The sequence below is a fragment of the Taudactylus pleione genome, unplaced genomic scaffold (genome assembly GCF_031769625.1).
Source record: "Taudactylus pleione unplaced genomic scaffold, aTauple2 ptg000125l, whole genome shotgun sequence".
Classification (NCBI taxonomy): Eukaryota; Metazoa; Chordata; class Amphibia; order Anura; family Myobatrachidae; genus Taudactylus; species Taudactylus pleione.
This window is the reverse complement of record NW_028284527.1, coordinates 6,513,756-6,528,155: the sequence shown is the minus strand read 5'-3', so window position 1 is coordinate 6,528,155 and position 14,400 is coordinate 6,513,756. Positions and strand designations below refer to the sequence as shown.

The 14,400-nt window shown below is 46.7% G+C and overlaps 2 protein-coding genes across 4 annotated transcripts in view; one reads left to right on the top strand and one right to left on the bottom strand.

The window, feature by feature from the left end:
• LOC148523921 (uncharacterized) overlaps positions 1 to 2,669 on the bottom strand; it is a 59,769-nt gene extending 57,100 nt beyond the window's left edge. Inside the window, exon 1 of the mRNA XM_088472519.1 lies at positions 2,090 to 2,669. The gene's annotated coding sequence lies outside the window, so the exon portion shown is untranslated. The remainder of the gene's footprint in view (positions 1 to 2,089) is intronic.
• Positions 2,213 to 14,400, top strand: part of NUP133 (nucleoporin 133) — a 238,180-nt gene continuing 225,992 nt past the window's right edge. Inside the window, exon 1 of one of the 3 annotated variants that reach the window (XM_088472518.1) lies at positions 2,213 to 2,714. In XM_088472518.1, coding sequence (XP_088328644.1) covers positions 2,551 to 2,714 — 164 coding nt within the window. In that variant the 5' untranslated portion in view covers positions 2,213 to 2,550. The remainder of the gene's footprint in view (positions 2,715 to 14,400) is intronic. The other 2 variants (XR_015878408.1, XM_088472517.1) reach the window with 2 other exon arrangements.

Here is a 14,400-nt window from a genome sequence, read left to right as displayed (position 1 = left end):
CGCCAACCAGTCATTGCGGTCGGAAATCGAGCGCTCGCAAAATAGCGAGTGCCTGGTAATTTGAGTGACAGGATGAGGCGTTTGTGGGTGGTAACAGGGGAAGGAGCTTGAAAACGGGGAGTGGTGATCCGAACGCAGGCGTGCCAAAACGGGCGTTTTAAGGGTGTGCATAATTAACAAAGCAGCGTCATCGACCACGTCACTTGGTTGTTTCTTAGCCTGAACTGTTCGCATGATTGCGGTAGGAAAATCCTACCACAAGCACTGCGAGCAGTTCAGATGCCTTTCGATGTACTCGATTAATCAAATAAATAGTGGAGATTACGTAGGATGTGAGCGGCCAGGGGGCGTCTTTACAAAATAGCGAGCACATGTTTCGTTCGCTCGCTCAGACATAGAGGCTGCAACAGACCGCAAAGAGCGAGCGCTCAATTTAAATAGCCGGCCCCTTTTTCTGAACGAGCGAGCGCAAATAGCATCCGGCTCTGAATCAGGCCCTATGGTCTGGACCTTATTATGTACATAGGAGTGCTGCAAAAAAAATCAGTATGGGTGCCATGAACCAATAAGTTTGGGAACCACTGCACTAGAACAGAGGCCCTGATTCAGAGCTGGACGCTCTGACAGAGCGCTCGCTCTGAATCAGGGCTGTCCCTGCTCCTTTTTGGAGCGGCCTCCTGGCCGCTCGCAAAGCTGTGGGTGACCACCCACAGCTATAGCGAGCGGCCAAAATGATGGTCACGATGGTCAAGGGTAGGGTCTCGCTTCCGCAAGCCCAGGAGTGCTTTTGGCTCTATCAGAGCCAAAAGCACTCCCACTGACATCACAAGTGATGTCAGTGGGGCCGGCCCCAGCGAGCGGCCAAAATGATGGTCACGATGGTCAAGACCATTGGGCTTGCGACGAGACCCTGCGGTAGGGTCTCGCTTCCGCAAGCCCAGGAGTGCTTTTGGCTCTATCAGAGCCTAAAGCACTCCCACTGACATCACTAGTGATGTCAGTGGGGCCGGCCTCAGACGGTAGGCGTTCCAATAGGAACGCCTCCATCTGGGCAGCCACACCCCCGGCACGCCCACCAAAGGGGGCGTGCTGCCAAACACCATCGGCCTTTGGTGCGAGACCCATAACGACGGCTTGGCCGTCGTTATTCGGGTCTTGCGCATGCGCACGACGGAGCAGCCTCCGTCGTGCGCATGTGCACTAGGGCAACATCGACCCGCTGATTCAGACAGCGCTCGCGAGCGGGTCTGAATCAGGTCCAGAGGCCCTAAACTAAACACACCATAACAACTAAACATGTTGTTAATTGCACACTACCAAACGTGTTACAGCTTAACTGGTCAATGTATGAATCCCTAACACTGGATCTTATTCAGGACACAATTTCCCAGCCAAGGCATAAAATTATATATACAAACACACATATATATACTGCCATTTTGGAAAAGGTCTAAAGGCTAAATGAGTTTTTAAATACATTAGAGATCCTTTTATTAAGGTGCCTACACACTTACCGATTTTTTTACACGATCTGGCCGATTCCGACGCATCTGAACGACATATCGTGTAAAAAAATGCCCAAATCGTGAGTCCCCTTTCACGATCACGATGCCCAGATCTGGTGTCCCAGATTGGCAAATCTGCCCTGCAGCACGGCAGGTCTGTAGATGCGATGTGCGACTAGTGGGGAAATTTTACACGATCTGTCGTTCCACTGAGTCGGAAATGGCCAGATCGTGTAAAAAAAACGCCAAGTGTGTAGGCACCAACGTGTCTGGTAGTAGTATTTGTGTTTCCCTTCAGGGCTCGGGCTCAGTGAATGTATAGATCAACTCGGCCACTGCTAGGATACAGGACTGTGCTACGATCCATAATATGTTCATAATAACACATTAGCCGGTTATACACTCATTTCCCAGCCACACTTGTTACGCTGAGATAAACAAACACGTCCGTGAATACAGCAACACTCCAGGTGACTGCCCCGGTCAGTGGCCACCCCCTGCCCTCACCCCTTGCTCTGACCCCGGGTTTTGTCCTTACTTCTCCCCTCTGTTGGTCTTTTACTGCATTTTGTGTTCCCCCGTACCTGGTACTGGTGTTCCTTCTCACTGCTAGCCACTCAGCTACTATGTAACCCCTTGCCCGGTAGAAGTAGTCACGGGTTGCACAGGTCATGGCTGAAGGGGCTGGCCTGGATGCATCGCCTGATGGTTATTACACACGGTGCAGAAAGAAAAAGACGGACAGCTCCCGCACAGTGAGTGCACCCTCCGTAGAGACACTATAGGACGTTTGCTGCTCCCTGCTGGACACGTTATGCGGGAGGAGCTCCGGTCAGAGGCCGCATCCTGCTCCACGGCGCGGACATAGCGTTCTCGAACACACATGCAAGACAGCACAGCCAGTAGCGGGTTCCCGCCTCCTCCTCTCACGTCATTTCCAGCGGCCGATGCCTAGCCTGTCACTACCCTGCTATTCCGGCTACACGCGGCGGGCGGGAGTCTTGTTGTGATTACTCCGTGCTGCTACAGATCTCTGACACCCGCGATGTTCCCGTCTCCGCGAGCCCAGGCCGTGGTGACAGCCCGGCGGCCCCTTGGCGGCCGTGCTCCCGGTGTCAGGAAGAGCCTGGGGCCTGGAGTCGCTGGCGGCTCTTCGCCCTCCACAATTTTCTCACCCGTCGGGCGCAGAGTCCCTATCAGTGGCGTGCGGTGAGTTACGTTAAGCTCTGTAATGTATTTATGTGGCGGGTACAGTGTGTGTGTATATATATTATATACACACACTGCGTTGCTTAAAGTGGTCCTTGAGACGTGGTGGAACTCACCTGCCCCCCCCTTGATGGATTGAGAGGTTATTTCTAGGAGTTGCCAGTAGAAGATTCAAGTTCAGTTGTTTTTGCGCCAACTTGGAACAGACAGACATAACGTTCTTATATTAATATAGATGATATATACAATTTCTATTGTCACCACGTAGTTCAAAGACCACATAAGGCTGGCTGTGCACTGTAATGTAAACACCAATGATGCCACACTTCTAATATGGGTACGCTTTATACAAATGAGTCCACATACATCTATCCTCCGTGCGCTGCAAATCGCGTTACACGACGCCTGAGAGCCGTGTGACTCAGTAGCGCCAAGAGTCTTTTTGTGCAACTGTTTACCTTCAAATGTCTTATTCGCATAGTGATGTGCAAAGGACACACAAGCAGCTTCTGCTGATTAAAATGATATGTGGCTTGCCGATATTCTGTGTGCGACATCGGGTGCATCTGCATGCAAAATGCTATATTACAGTATGTAACGAAGCGTTGCGTATGCAGATACACCTACATTTGCATTTGGGCAGCACAGATGGTGTAATGGTTAGCGTTACTGCCTCACAGCAGTGAGGTCTTGGGTTCAATTCCCACTGTGGCCCTAACTGTGCGGAGTTTGTATATTCTCCCTGTGCTTGTGTGGGTTTACTCCAGGTGTTCCGGTTTCCTCCCACACTCCAAAAATATACTGGTAGGTTAATTGGCTCCTCAAAAAATTGACCATAGTGTGTATGTCTGTGAGCATGTGGTAAGGAATATAGATTGTAACCTCCACTGGGGCAGGGACAGATGTGAATGGTAAGATAGTCTCTGTAAAGCTCTGCGGTATATGTGTGCGCTATATAAATAACTGGTAATAATAATAATTTGCACACAGAATATAGGTATGCCGCATATCAGCAGAAGCTGTGCATTCGCATCACTGTGAATTGGACACATTTGAAGGTAAAACGTCGCACAGAAAGAAGCTTGACTCTACCGAGTCACGCCATGGCGCTACTAGAAAGGCTGTTTAATGCACAAGGAGGCTAGATATACGAGGACACATCTGTATGTATTGCTTACACTTGGGGGATATAGGTGTAAGCTGCTACATTGACCTCATTGTGTAGTGAGTAAATAGTGTAGGTACACTGTTGAACTAGAGTACGAAGGGCCCAATGGTGAAATGTAAAGTTAGGGTCCACTAAATAACAAAAGGGGTGTGGGCAGCCAATAGAGAGTACATAAAGTTGCTGTTCAAAAACAATACACATGCACACTGTATGTTACAACCCCTACTTGTCCCTGTCTAAAAAGGTTTGACGGGGTGCCACAAATAGTGGTTTTAGGTGATATGTTTATTTTACCAAAATGATAAATGCTCTTCTTCAAAATACAATCTTCTCTTAATTGGGCTTTTGAACTTCAATTTTAAATAGTACCTCCAAAGCAGAAAAGATAGAGAACACAAATTAGTGTAAATATGTCTAAACTAGTAATGAAAATAGGTTAAGATGCAGAATTGTGTAAACCAAAAAGTGCACTGGTGTTCGTTTGTTGCAGTAAACCTTGCTGCTTAATTGGTTCCTTGGTAGATAAATTGATCTCGAACAAAGAAATAGAAAGAGTAGTATAGTATGTTTATACTTTTTAAAATGGAAATAAACAGGTCTGCGTACCTATAGGCAGAATTGCAGTAGTGTCAAAAAGATCCAAATTATTCCCTACATATACAATTGGGATCAGACCACTTTCTTGAAGTTTGTATTCATATACCTCAAAATGGGCTAACAGACTCAACAATAGTGTTATACTGTATACTAAAATTGTAATTATAACATATATAAAATATTAAAGTGCCAGTACATGAATTGTATGAAATGTAGCTTATCTGATATATATATATATATATACATACACACACACACACACACACACACACACACACACACACACACACACATACATACACACACACACTCTATATTATTTGTTTGTATGCGAAGTGCCGTATGCCCAGTATTTCCCTAGGCCAAGCCTAAGTCGGGTATCCACTAGGCGATGTTGACAGGCGATTGCACAATAACGACATCGTTTATGTGCAATTGGCTGCAAATCGGGCATGTAAATGACGGGGCTGATGGATGTGCCTGGACTGAACGAGTGCACATTCAGTCTAGGCACATCACTAGACATATAAACAAGAGCACGATTGCAATGTCGTAATCGTGCTCTCGTTTGTATGTTTATTAGTGGATATGCAGCATTAGGGATCTTGCAAGGAATTTCCACCTTGGCTCTTCCACTTATCAAAGCACTCGCCATACCCCCACAGCGTAGGCTTCATTCACTCATCTTATAAATCTGCATGGAGGCAGTAACGTTCAGAAGGAAGATAAGAGAAGAGGACATGGGAGGTGGATGTTGCGTAGGCACTCGAGAGAGTGGCCAATGAATCAGCGATCACACAATACGGGCTACAGATGTTGAGGGGTTCCGTTTTTTAGAATGACCGGGCCATGCAGGACGCACTGACGCTGCAGCAGTTGGGCAAATGACAACCTAAGCATCTCCCCCACCAATCACAGTGGACGGCAGCGTATCCTCCAATCAGTGTCTGAGACCTCTGCCGGTTCTTACAGTGTTTGCTGGGATCCTACTGTACAGTGCCAGTGTTTGCTGGAATATGTTTGTGCTGCCAGTGTGTGGTGGGACCCTTCTGTCCAATGCCAGTGAAAGCCCATAACACCCTCCTTGGCCCACAGCACTGCGCTAGCTGCTGTCTACTATTGCCCACTCTCTATCTCCAGCACTGCCTGCCTCTTGCCACCCAGCACTTTCGCGACTACTGTCTGCACTTAGCTCCAGCACTGCCTGCCCTTGCTCCATTCTACCCCAACTACTACCTGTCCTCACCCCCCCATAACATGTGAAGGGACCCAGAAATAGTGGAGTAAGATTCCAAGTTTTTAAAGTGAAACATCCCCTAGAGCTCTTTAGCTGGGTTCCACTCAGTGTATTCAATGCGATATTAAATAGCTCTGAAAATAAGTTCCCGAAGCTATTCAATTGATCGTGACGTAAAGTCCCGACTAAAGAATTTCTGCTTGCATCCTCCTGAGGTGCTAGCAGAAATTTGACTAAATTAGGGCGCAATGCTAGTTTCCAGCTTAACGCATGCGCTAACAGCATCGCGGCGACTCTTAAGTCGGAGAATGCCGGTTACTGTGATTTAACACTCTGCGTAAGGCACGGTAACCACAATCTCTCGACTAATTGTAGGGCACAGTGCGGTCAATTGAATAACTTTTTACACGTTGTCATTATGGGGTATTGTGTGTAGAATTTTGAGGACAAAAATGAATGTATTCCATTTTGGAATAAGGCTGTAAAATAATAAAATGTGGAAATAGAAAAGCTCTGTGCATACTTTCCAGATGCACTGTACCTTCCCTCAAATGCTTCTAAGGCCTCAGAGGTTTTTTTGGTTGGTAACCTCAGAGATGCAGCCACACATATTAGGAAGGCTGTTCTCGATATCAGTCTCCTGACTTCCAGTGTCTCGGCTGCAGCTGTGTCAGCTCGCCGTTTCCTGTGGTGGCGTTCTTGGATGGCAGGGGCTGTTTCCAAGAAAGGCCTACAATGCTTCCCATACACTGGAGAAGTATTGTTCGGTCCTGACATGAACAGGATTGTAGATGCGTTGGCAGCGGTTAACTGTGCGTTTATGCTTTCGGCTGCGGCTTCAGCGAAGCCTTGCATCTTCTCCTTTCGATCCTTACGTTCTCAGGGTTAACTCATAGGTCAGGCCTTCCCTCGGCCTTCAGCTTCCAGTAGAGCTGTCAAACCTAACAGGCCTGGAGTACAATACGTCCTGCTTCCAAGTCAGAGGATAATCCCTAAACCTGTCCTGCTTCCAAGTCAGAGGATAATCCCTAAGCCTAACGGGACGGGCCTCCCTCTGGGGGATATCAGGGTGGGAGGCTTACTTCTTCAGTTCACCCAGTGTTGGTGTCTGACCACCGTAGACACATGTATATGAATAAGGGACTGATATGAATGGCCAAATATTCTATGTAAAGCGCTGCAGAATATGTGTGCGCTATAGTGTTCACTCTAGCTCCGGAGCGAGGCAGGGCGCCGGAGCTAGAGAGGGCACGTTTGTGCGCGCGCCCGAGAAGGGGGCGTGGTCATCGAAAAGGGGGCGTGTCTATAAGACGCGTCCCCTTTTCGTCACTCTTGGAGGCGTGCCCATCACTTACGGACACGCCGGGCAGCTCCCAAGCCCTGCAGACAGGGACAATAGATGTCGGGCGCATGCGCCCGGCATCTATTCTCCGGCGGTGACCGGGTCACCGCACATTTCTTCACCCGCGGGACACTGCTACCCGCGGGTGAAGACAGTTCCCGCAGGCTGTTAGGGCATGGCGCTTTTTGCCCTCTTTCTGGAGGGCAGGGCGCTTTTTGCCTTCCAGAAAGAGGGCAGGGCGCCCCGCTAAAAGCCTAGCGGGAACGCTACGCTATATAAATAACTGGTGGTAGTAATAATTATTCATTTAATACCTTTGCCTCTCAGGAAGCTTCCTTTGGGCGGCGGATTCTTAATTCTTAAAGGGACTGCTTTGGGACATCCCCAAGGTCACCCTGTGGACCCCTATGGACTTTGAAGTAGATAATGAGAGAGATGGTAAGAACTTACCTTTTGTTATCTCTTTCTACAAAGTCCATAGGGTCCACAGGGCACCCACCCTGACGCACCTGTGCAACAGATGGGCTTCGCTCTGGTCACCGGTTTACCGTCTCCTTCTGTGTGAGAATGTGATTCTTGTGTTCTAGACTTTCTTCTCTCTTTATTCTCCTCCTCCGGCCAATGGCTTGTTACGAAACTGAGATGCCTTGGCTCGGGGGCGGGGTATAAGAGAGGGACCCCAGTGCATCCTGGGATGATGATGATTCTTGAGTGTTCCAGACTTTCTTCTCTCTATTATCCTCCTTTGGCTTGCTATTAAACTGAGGTGCCTCTGGCCCGGGGGCAGGGTATAGGAGGGAGACCCAGTGAATCCTGGGAGAAAATTTTAACTGCGTGGTGCCTGGAAGACTCCCATCATCACCTACACCCCAAGGTCACCCTGTGGACCCTATGGACTTCTTAGAAAGAGAGATCACAAAGGTAAGTTCTTAGCATATCCTTTTTTTTTTTTTTAACGCGGCGCTGGGTTTTCAGAGCTGAAAACCCTACGACCACTTTTTTTTACATTGGATACCGCGGGTATCGGAAGCGCATACCCTGCGGTAATCAAAAATTGGGAGCAAGGTTTTTTCCTCGCTAAACCTCGTGCCCAATTGAATATGCCCCTATATTTTGATATTCCGATCATTAACAGTGGTGGACTCCAGATATAATCTTTTCATTGCCAAGATACAACGTATCCTCAGTTGGTTTGTCGGAATCGCCTGGTCTGGCCGACAAAAGCAGAGTTCCCGGCAGCTTAAGCCCAACAGCACTGGAAATCCCGATCGTCGATAGGTAAGTACTTACTAACCTAACCCCCTAACCCCCCCCCACCCCAAGTGCCTAACCCTAACCCCCCCCCCCTTCCCCGCTGCCTAAACCTAAGTCCCCCCCCCCCCCCGGGTGCCCTAAACCTAAGCCAAACCCCGCGGCTGTCCGCTCGCGGCGCCCGGCATCCCTTCAATCGGGATGCTGGGCGCCGGTCTCCCGGCGTCGGAAGTGTCAGGCGTCTACATCTAGACGCCCGGCATTTCACCCTCGCCGGGATATGACAGTCGGGAAGCCGGCTGTCTGTATTAAGGCAGCCATTTTCCCGATTGTATACCGGTTTGTCTGTACCAGTGATCAGGGACCAGGGGTAAATTACCCCACGTGAGGTAAAAATGAAAATCCTGGGGGTAATGGACGGGCAGCCGGGCATGCATATGAATCATTCTGTAATATAGAATGATTCATATGCATGCCCGGCTGTGCCGCAGGGAGGCTCTAAGCCGGACGCCCGGCTCCTTCCCTGCAGGGCTGCGTTAGCCAGAGGCTGGAGTTCTCTTCTAATCTCCAGCTTCCGGCTCTCTCCATGCGCACTATGGGAGAGACGTCATGATATCTCTCTCATAGTTCCGAGAAGCAGTCGGGCGGACAGGACGGTGGCGGATGCAGGAGCGGGGATTAAGGGAAGTGTTTTTTTTTTTTTTTTTTTTGGTACAAGCGGCACTACAGGGGCAGTATATGGGGGCACTACTACAGGGGCATTATATGGGGGCACTACTTCCAGGGCATAACTATGGGGGCACTACTACAGGGGCACTACTACAGGGGCGTAACTATGGGGATACTACTACAGGAGCACTATATGGAGGACTAAGGACTACTATAGGGGTTTTATATGGGGCACTACTATATGATTTCCTTCCTTTCAAATCAAGGGGGTAACGTCTGCGTATCTAAATATATCTTGGGGTAAAAGGTAAAGTTCCCTGACCCCCTGGTCTATACTCCTCTATAACACATTTGTTTTCGAATTGATATAAGAGATCTAACATATGCTGTTTATTATATGACACTGCTTTTCATTTGTATGATACCATTATTACTATCATTTTAAATATAACTATATATTATTTTAGATTGTATAATAAATACCATTGTTAACACACTCAAAAGAATTAAAATATATATGTACAGTCGCGCTTGGAAAAGTGTCGAGCTGCTCAGTATAAATTAAATCTAAATTTGTAAAGAAATGAGCGCTATTACTGTATGTGGCACCTGAAAAGAAAATTGGTAAGGGTTAAACAATAGAAGGAAGAGAGGAAAAAAAACACACAAAACACTTAGAAAAAAAAACAAAACTCAAAACACTTAGAAAAAAAAAAACCACAAAACAAACCACATATCTATAAGTGTGTTTTTGTTTTTTTGTTTTTTCCTCTCTTCCTTCTATTGTTTAACCCTTACCAATTTTCTTTTCAGGTGCCACATATAGTAATAGCGCTCATTTCTTTACAAATACTCAAAAGAATGTTTAAGGTGTATGTGTTTGCAGCACTCCTCCACCAGTATTTTACTTGTTTATATTCTGTTTTCAGAGAGTTGTGGCAAGCACTCTCAGGTGGTGAGCAGCTACTTTCACAGGTATACTAAATCGGTGCTCCACGGCGCCTGGTATATTTTTCTAGTTGGAAATTCTTTCTCCTGTCTACACCTGGAGCCGTAGCCTCCCCACCCTTCCAACCTCACACTCATGGTGCCTGCACACTTTAATCACCCAGAACACAGGTTAGGCTGAGAGCTGGAAGGCTTTGATGAAGTAGTGGATCTTGAGAGCCCGTTTTAAGATTTGTGGAGAGTCTGATAGGGAGAGGGGATGAGGCAATATGGCAGCCACAATAGCTAGAGAACCAGTGAATGACTGGTCAAACGACTACAGATTGAGTCTCCCATATCCAAAATGCTTGGGACCAGGGGTATTTTGGCTATCGGAATATTCTGTATTTTGGAATATTTGCATACCATAATGAAATATTTTGGGGATGGGACCCAAATCTAAACATAGAATGCATTTATGTTTTATATACACCTTATACACAACAGCTTTCATGTAATTTTATACAATATTTTTAATAATTTTGTGGCTTAAACAAAGTTATGTACAATGAGCCATCAAAAAGGTATCACTATTTCAGTCATGTAAAAAAAAATAAATCTGTATTTTGGAATATTTTGATATGGGAGTCTGAACCTGTAGTACACAGGTTCTCAAACTCTGTCCTCAGGACCCCCAAACAGTGCATGTTTTGCAGGTCTCCTCACAGAATCTGTGAAATAATTAGCTCCACCTGTGGATCTTTTAAAATGTGTCAGTGAGTAATGATTACACCTGTGCCCCTGCTGGGTGACCTGGAAAACGTGACCTGTGTGGGGTCCTGAGGACACAGTTTGAGAACCACTGCTGTAGTATAAACATTAGTTGCTTGTTTACGCTTACAGAGAAAATGGTCACTTCTCGTATACATGTTTAAAGAACAAATCATCTTGGCTATTTAACTGATGATTTTTCCATGTAAACCGCTCAAATTCTTTTTTTTTTTTTTTTTTTAAATTTAAGTTTAAAAATATATTTTTAAATAATATATATATTTTAAATAAAATATTAAATATATCTAAGGGGTGTTTTACAACCCCCCCCCCCATACCCGTGTCCATAGGCCCCCATTATAAAATAAGTTACGACCACCTATAGACAATAGACCCCCAGGGGTCATAAATTCTAATAATACTCAACCCCCCCCCCACACCCCATTAGTAGTAAAAAAAAAAAATCCCTATTTTCTAAGCCAACCCTCCCCCCTGTAAAAATACCCTTATTCTTTGTGCCCCCCATCCTCCTCCTACCTTGTGACCAGTATGTTTTTTATTAGTATTATTCAACCCCACTCCCCCCTTGAGTCATGTCTCTCTTCAGATATCAGCCAAATGGTGCTTGGAGGGGAACTAAGTTTCCCTCCTCACACTGTGATCATCAGCACATGCGTCTCGGAATGCCGTTTGCACAGTATTCTGGGGCACGATTCCGGAAGTGATGTCGGTCGGTCAAAGACCACCACATCGCTTCTGGGGAGTCGGAGGAGAATCTGTTCTCCTCTACAAAAGCTGGAGGAAACAGCGGGGTGGTGTGGCCGCATGTGATGCAACACCGCCAGGTAACAGGTTAATCAGGGTCTGCCATGACTGAAGTGAAGAAACCTAACACAATGGTTGATTAGTTTCGGAGCGATGGCCACAGATTGCCAGCTTTCTGACTGTTCGTTGACAACTTGCAAACACCAATATCATAGATTTTTTCCTAGAGGTGTTCAGAAAAATTAGTATTGATGGGTTACCATAATTCTAAGTGATGTGCACAGCTGCACGTCGTGACTGCACACTGCTGAGAACTGAATTACCCCTTTAAGTCCATTTGTAAGCAACTCGGATGTTAGTACACATTCTAATAAATACATTATATTTAGGTGTACAGCGCTTGCTTCCAATTTTAATGAATTAAACAAAGCAATAATTGAAAATGGCTCAATGTCATAGGGATTTATTTTCAAGCGTCAGGTCATAAAACCCTGTGCTTCTGATCGTGTTTATGCCCTAAATTTAAAAAAGCAATGATTTTTCAATACATGTTTTGCTACTGAAATCCAAGTACGCCCTGTATAACATCAGAGAAAGCACTGCTTTTAAGTGAGACATACATTTTGTTACTTGCACTTTTATTACATAGTAATCCTAACACCATAACACGTCTGCAAAAATCAGTTGTTCACTTTTTGGAAGAGCCACACACAGCTTATGCAGCATATGCATTTGAAACTTTTTGTTGTTGTTGGCTAGAAAACAACTGAATAGACTGTTTATATGAACTAATTTGTAAATACTAATGTTTGAGAATTTCATGTCAAAGTGATTAACTTTGTAACGGTCTTGTTGAAAATTCCAGTTTAAGTAGTAATGGTGCATACACACTGTCAGACTTGCTAGATGAACGATTTTACCAACGATTTCATGAACGATTTCTGACAGCATTTAAATGAACTAAATCGTCCAAATCTGACTGCAAACACAGTCTGTCAGATATCGTTATCTGACATGCGGGCACGCGTATCGTTGGTTGATGCATGCCATTTATGTCAAAGATATGAACGATTTTTACAATCGTTATCGTTCATATCTGATAAGAAATCTGACCGTGTGTATGCAGCATAACATTAAGGAAAATGAGCACTTGCACAATACTTGCCTGTAATATTTGACATGTACATGGAGGCATAAAGCCAGCATTTGTACACCAATCCAATCAGCTGATAAATTGATTAATATGGCTTGCATTGAGTTTTGCATTTGTAAGTGGTCACCCACCAAAATGTTAATCCTGGAATTATTTATTTATTAAGTTATTTATATAGCATATGCACACATTCACATCTGTCCCTGCCCCAGTAAGAGTTTACAATATTACATATTTATGTAATTACAAAATGTTTAACTATTCTCTTAAGTTTGGACCTCATGTACTGTATATAATAAGCAAATTTATGCAGTTACTAAATGTAGCTTTTCTACATCAGGGTCCATAGGGTATCCACAGGATACCTTGGGGTATAGGTGATGACGTCAGACATCTTGCACCATAGAGTTAAGTTTTAAGCCTCCCAGGATGCACTAGGATCACCCTCCTATACCACGCCCTCGAGCCAAGGCACCTCAGTTTCGTTGGTGCCCGGCTCGGAGTCGGAGCACCTGTTTAGAGGGGGGCTAAGGATAGCCCCTGAAGTTTTCTTCGCGGCAGCTGTGGCTGCACATCTGGAAGTACAGCATGGACAGTCACTACTGACATCCATGCTGTCTTCCCTACACCCCGCCGGTACCAGAACGCCGGTACTGATCCGGGGATGCTGGTAAGCATCTGGGGTCACAGCTAGCGGTGACCCCAGATGTTTTGGACCATGGCCGGATTCAAGGGGACAGCAGGTAAGCAGCGGGGTCCCGCGGTGGGTCTCTGCTGTAACATGGTCCAGAGTCCCCAGGCAGGGGGCTCCCTGGGGACTGGCTGCAGCGTGGAGCCAGGTAACAAACCTGCGCTTCCACTACTCCCCTGGGACAGAGGACCGCAGCTGAGCGGCAGAGCTGCGGCGTCCTAGGGGTTAATTGCATGTCAGGGGAGCGCGTCTTCCCTGAACACAGCCGCCTCTCCCGCTGCACTCAGCCCTCTGTGCACCTGCCGATTGGCCCTGTGGCAGCGCTTCTCCCCCAGGCCGGCCTCCTCTCTGCTCCTCGGTGACCGTCCTTTCCTGAAGCATGGTGAACGCTGCTGGAAGCTGTTGATCGGTGGCATGGTGGTCTGGGTCCCCCGGCAAACCTCTCCGTTGAAACAGGTCTGTGTATGCAGCGCTGTGTCCTACCAGGTTCTGTGTCTGCGTAGTTGAAGTACAGCGCTGATAGTGCAGGGATTAATTTCTTTGCATTGTATGTGACTTCTGCTAGCGTTTGCTGCCTGTACTTTCACTTTCTACTGTCAGCCATTTCACTGTCCCTGCTCTTCTGCTAAAGCCCTTGCGGTGCGGCGATTTCAGGGTGGTTCTCCCACTATACGAAACAAGTATTAGTGAGAGGGGTCACATACTTACCATCAAGTCTGAGAGTGAATTTCCTCTCCAGCTTCTGTGTACTACGTGCAAAGTACCAATAGCGGAGGGGGAGGGTAACGCGGAGGGGCTATGTCGGCAGTGTTATTTATTGGCGCGGCCAATTACTGTCATGGCTCCGGTACAGGAACCGCCCTGGGCTTGTTTCGCCAAAGCGCTTCCAACCCTAGTGGGCCAGTTAGCTCCGCCACCTGCGTTTTCACAGATGGGATTGTCCCAGCAGTCAGTGGTGTCGTCACCCATGCAGGGTTTCCCGAGACAACTGATGGTACCCCACAGTCTCCCTATTTCCCCTCCCCAGGTCTCTCAGGAGCCTGCGTGGGTTAATTCACTGACAAGTTCTGTACAGCATTTGTCGGACGTGTTACAAGGAGAGTCTGTGTTGCGGC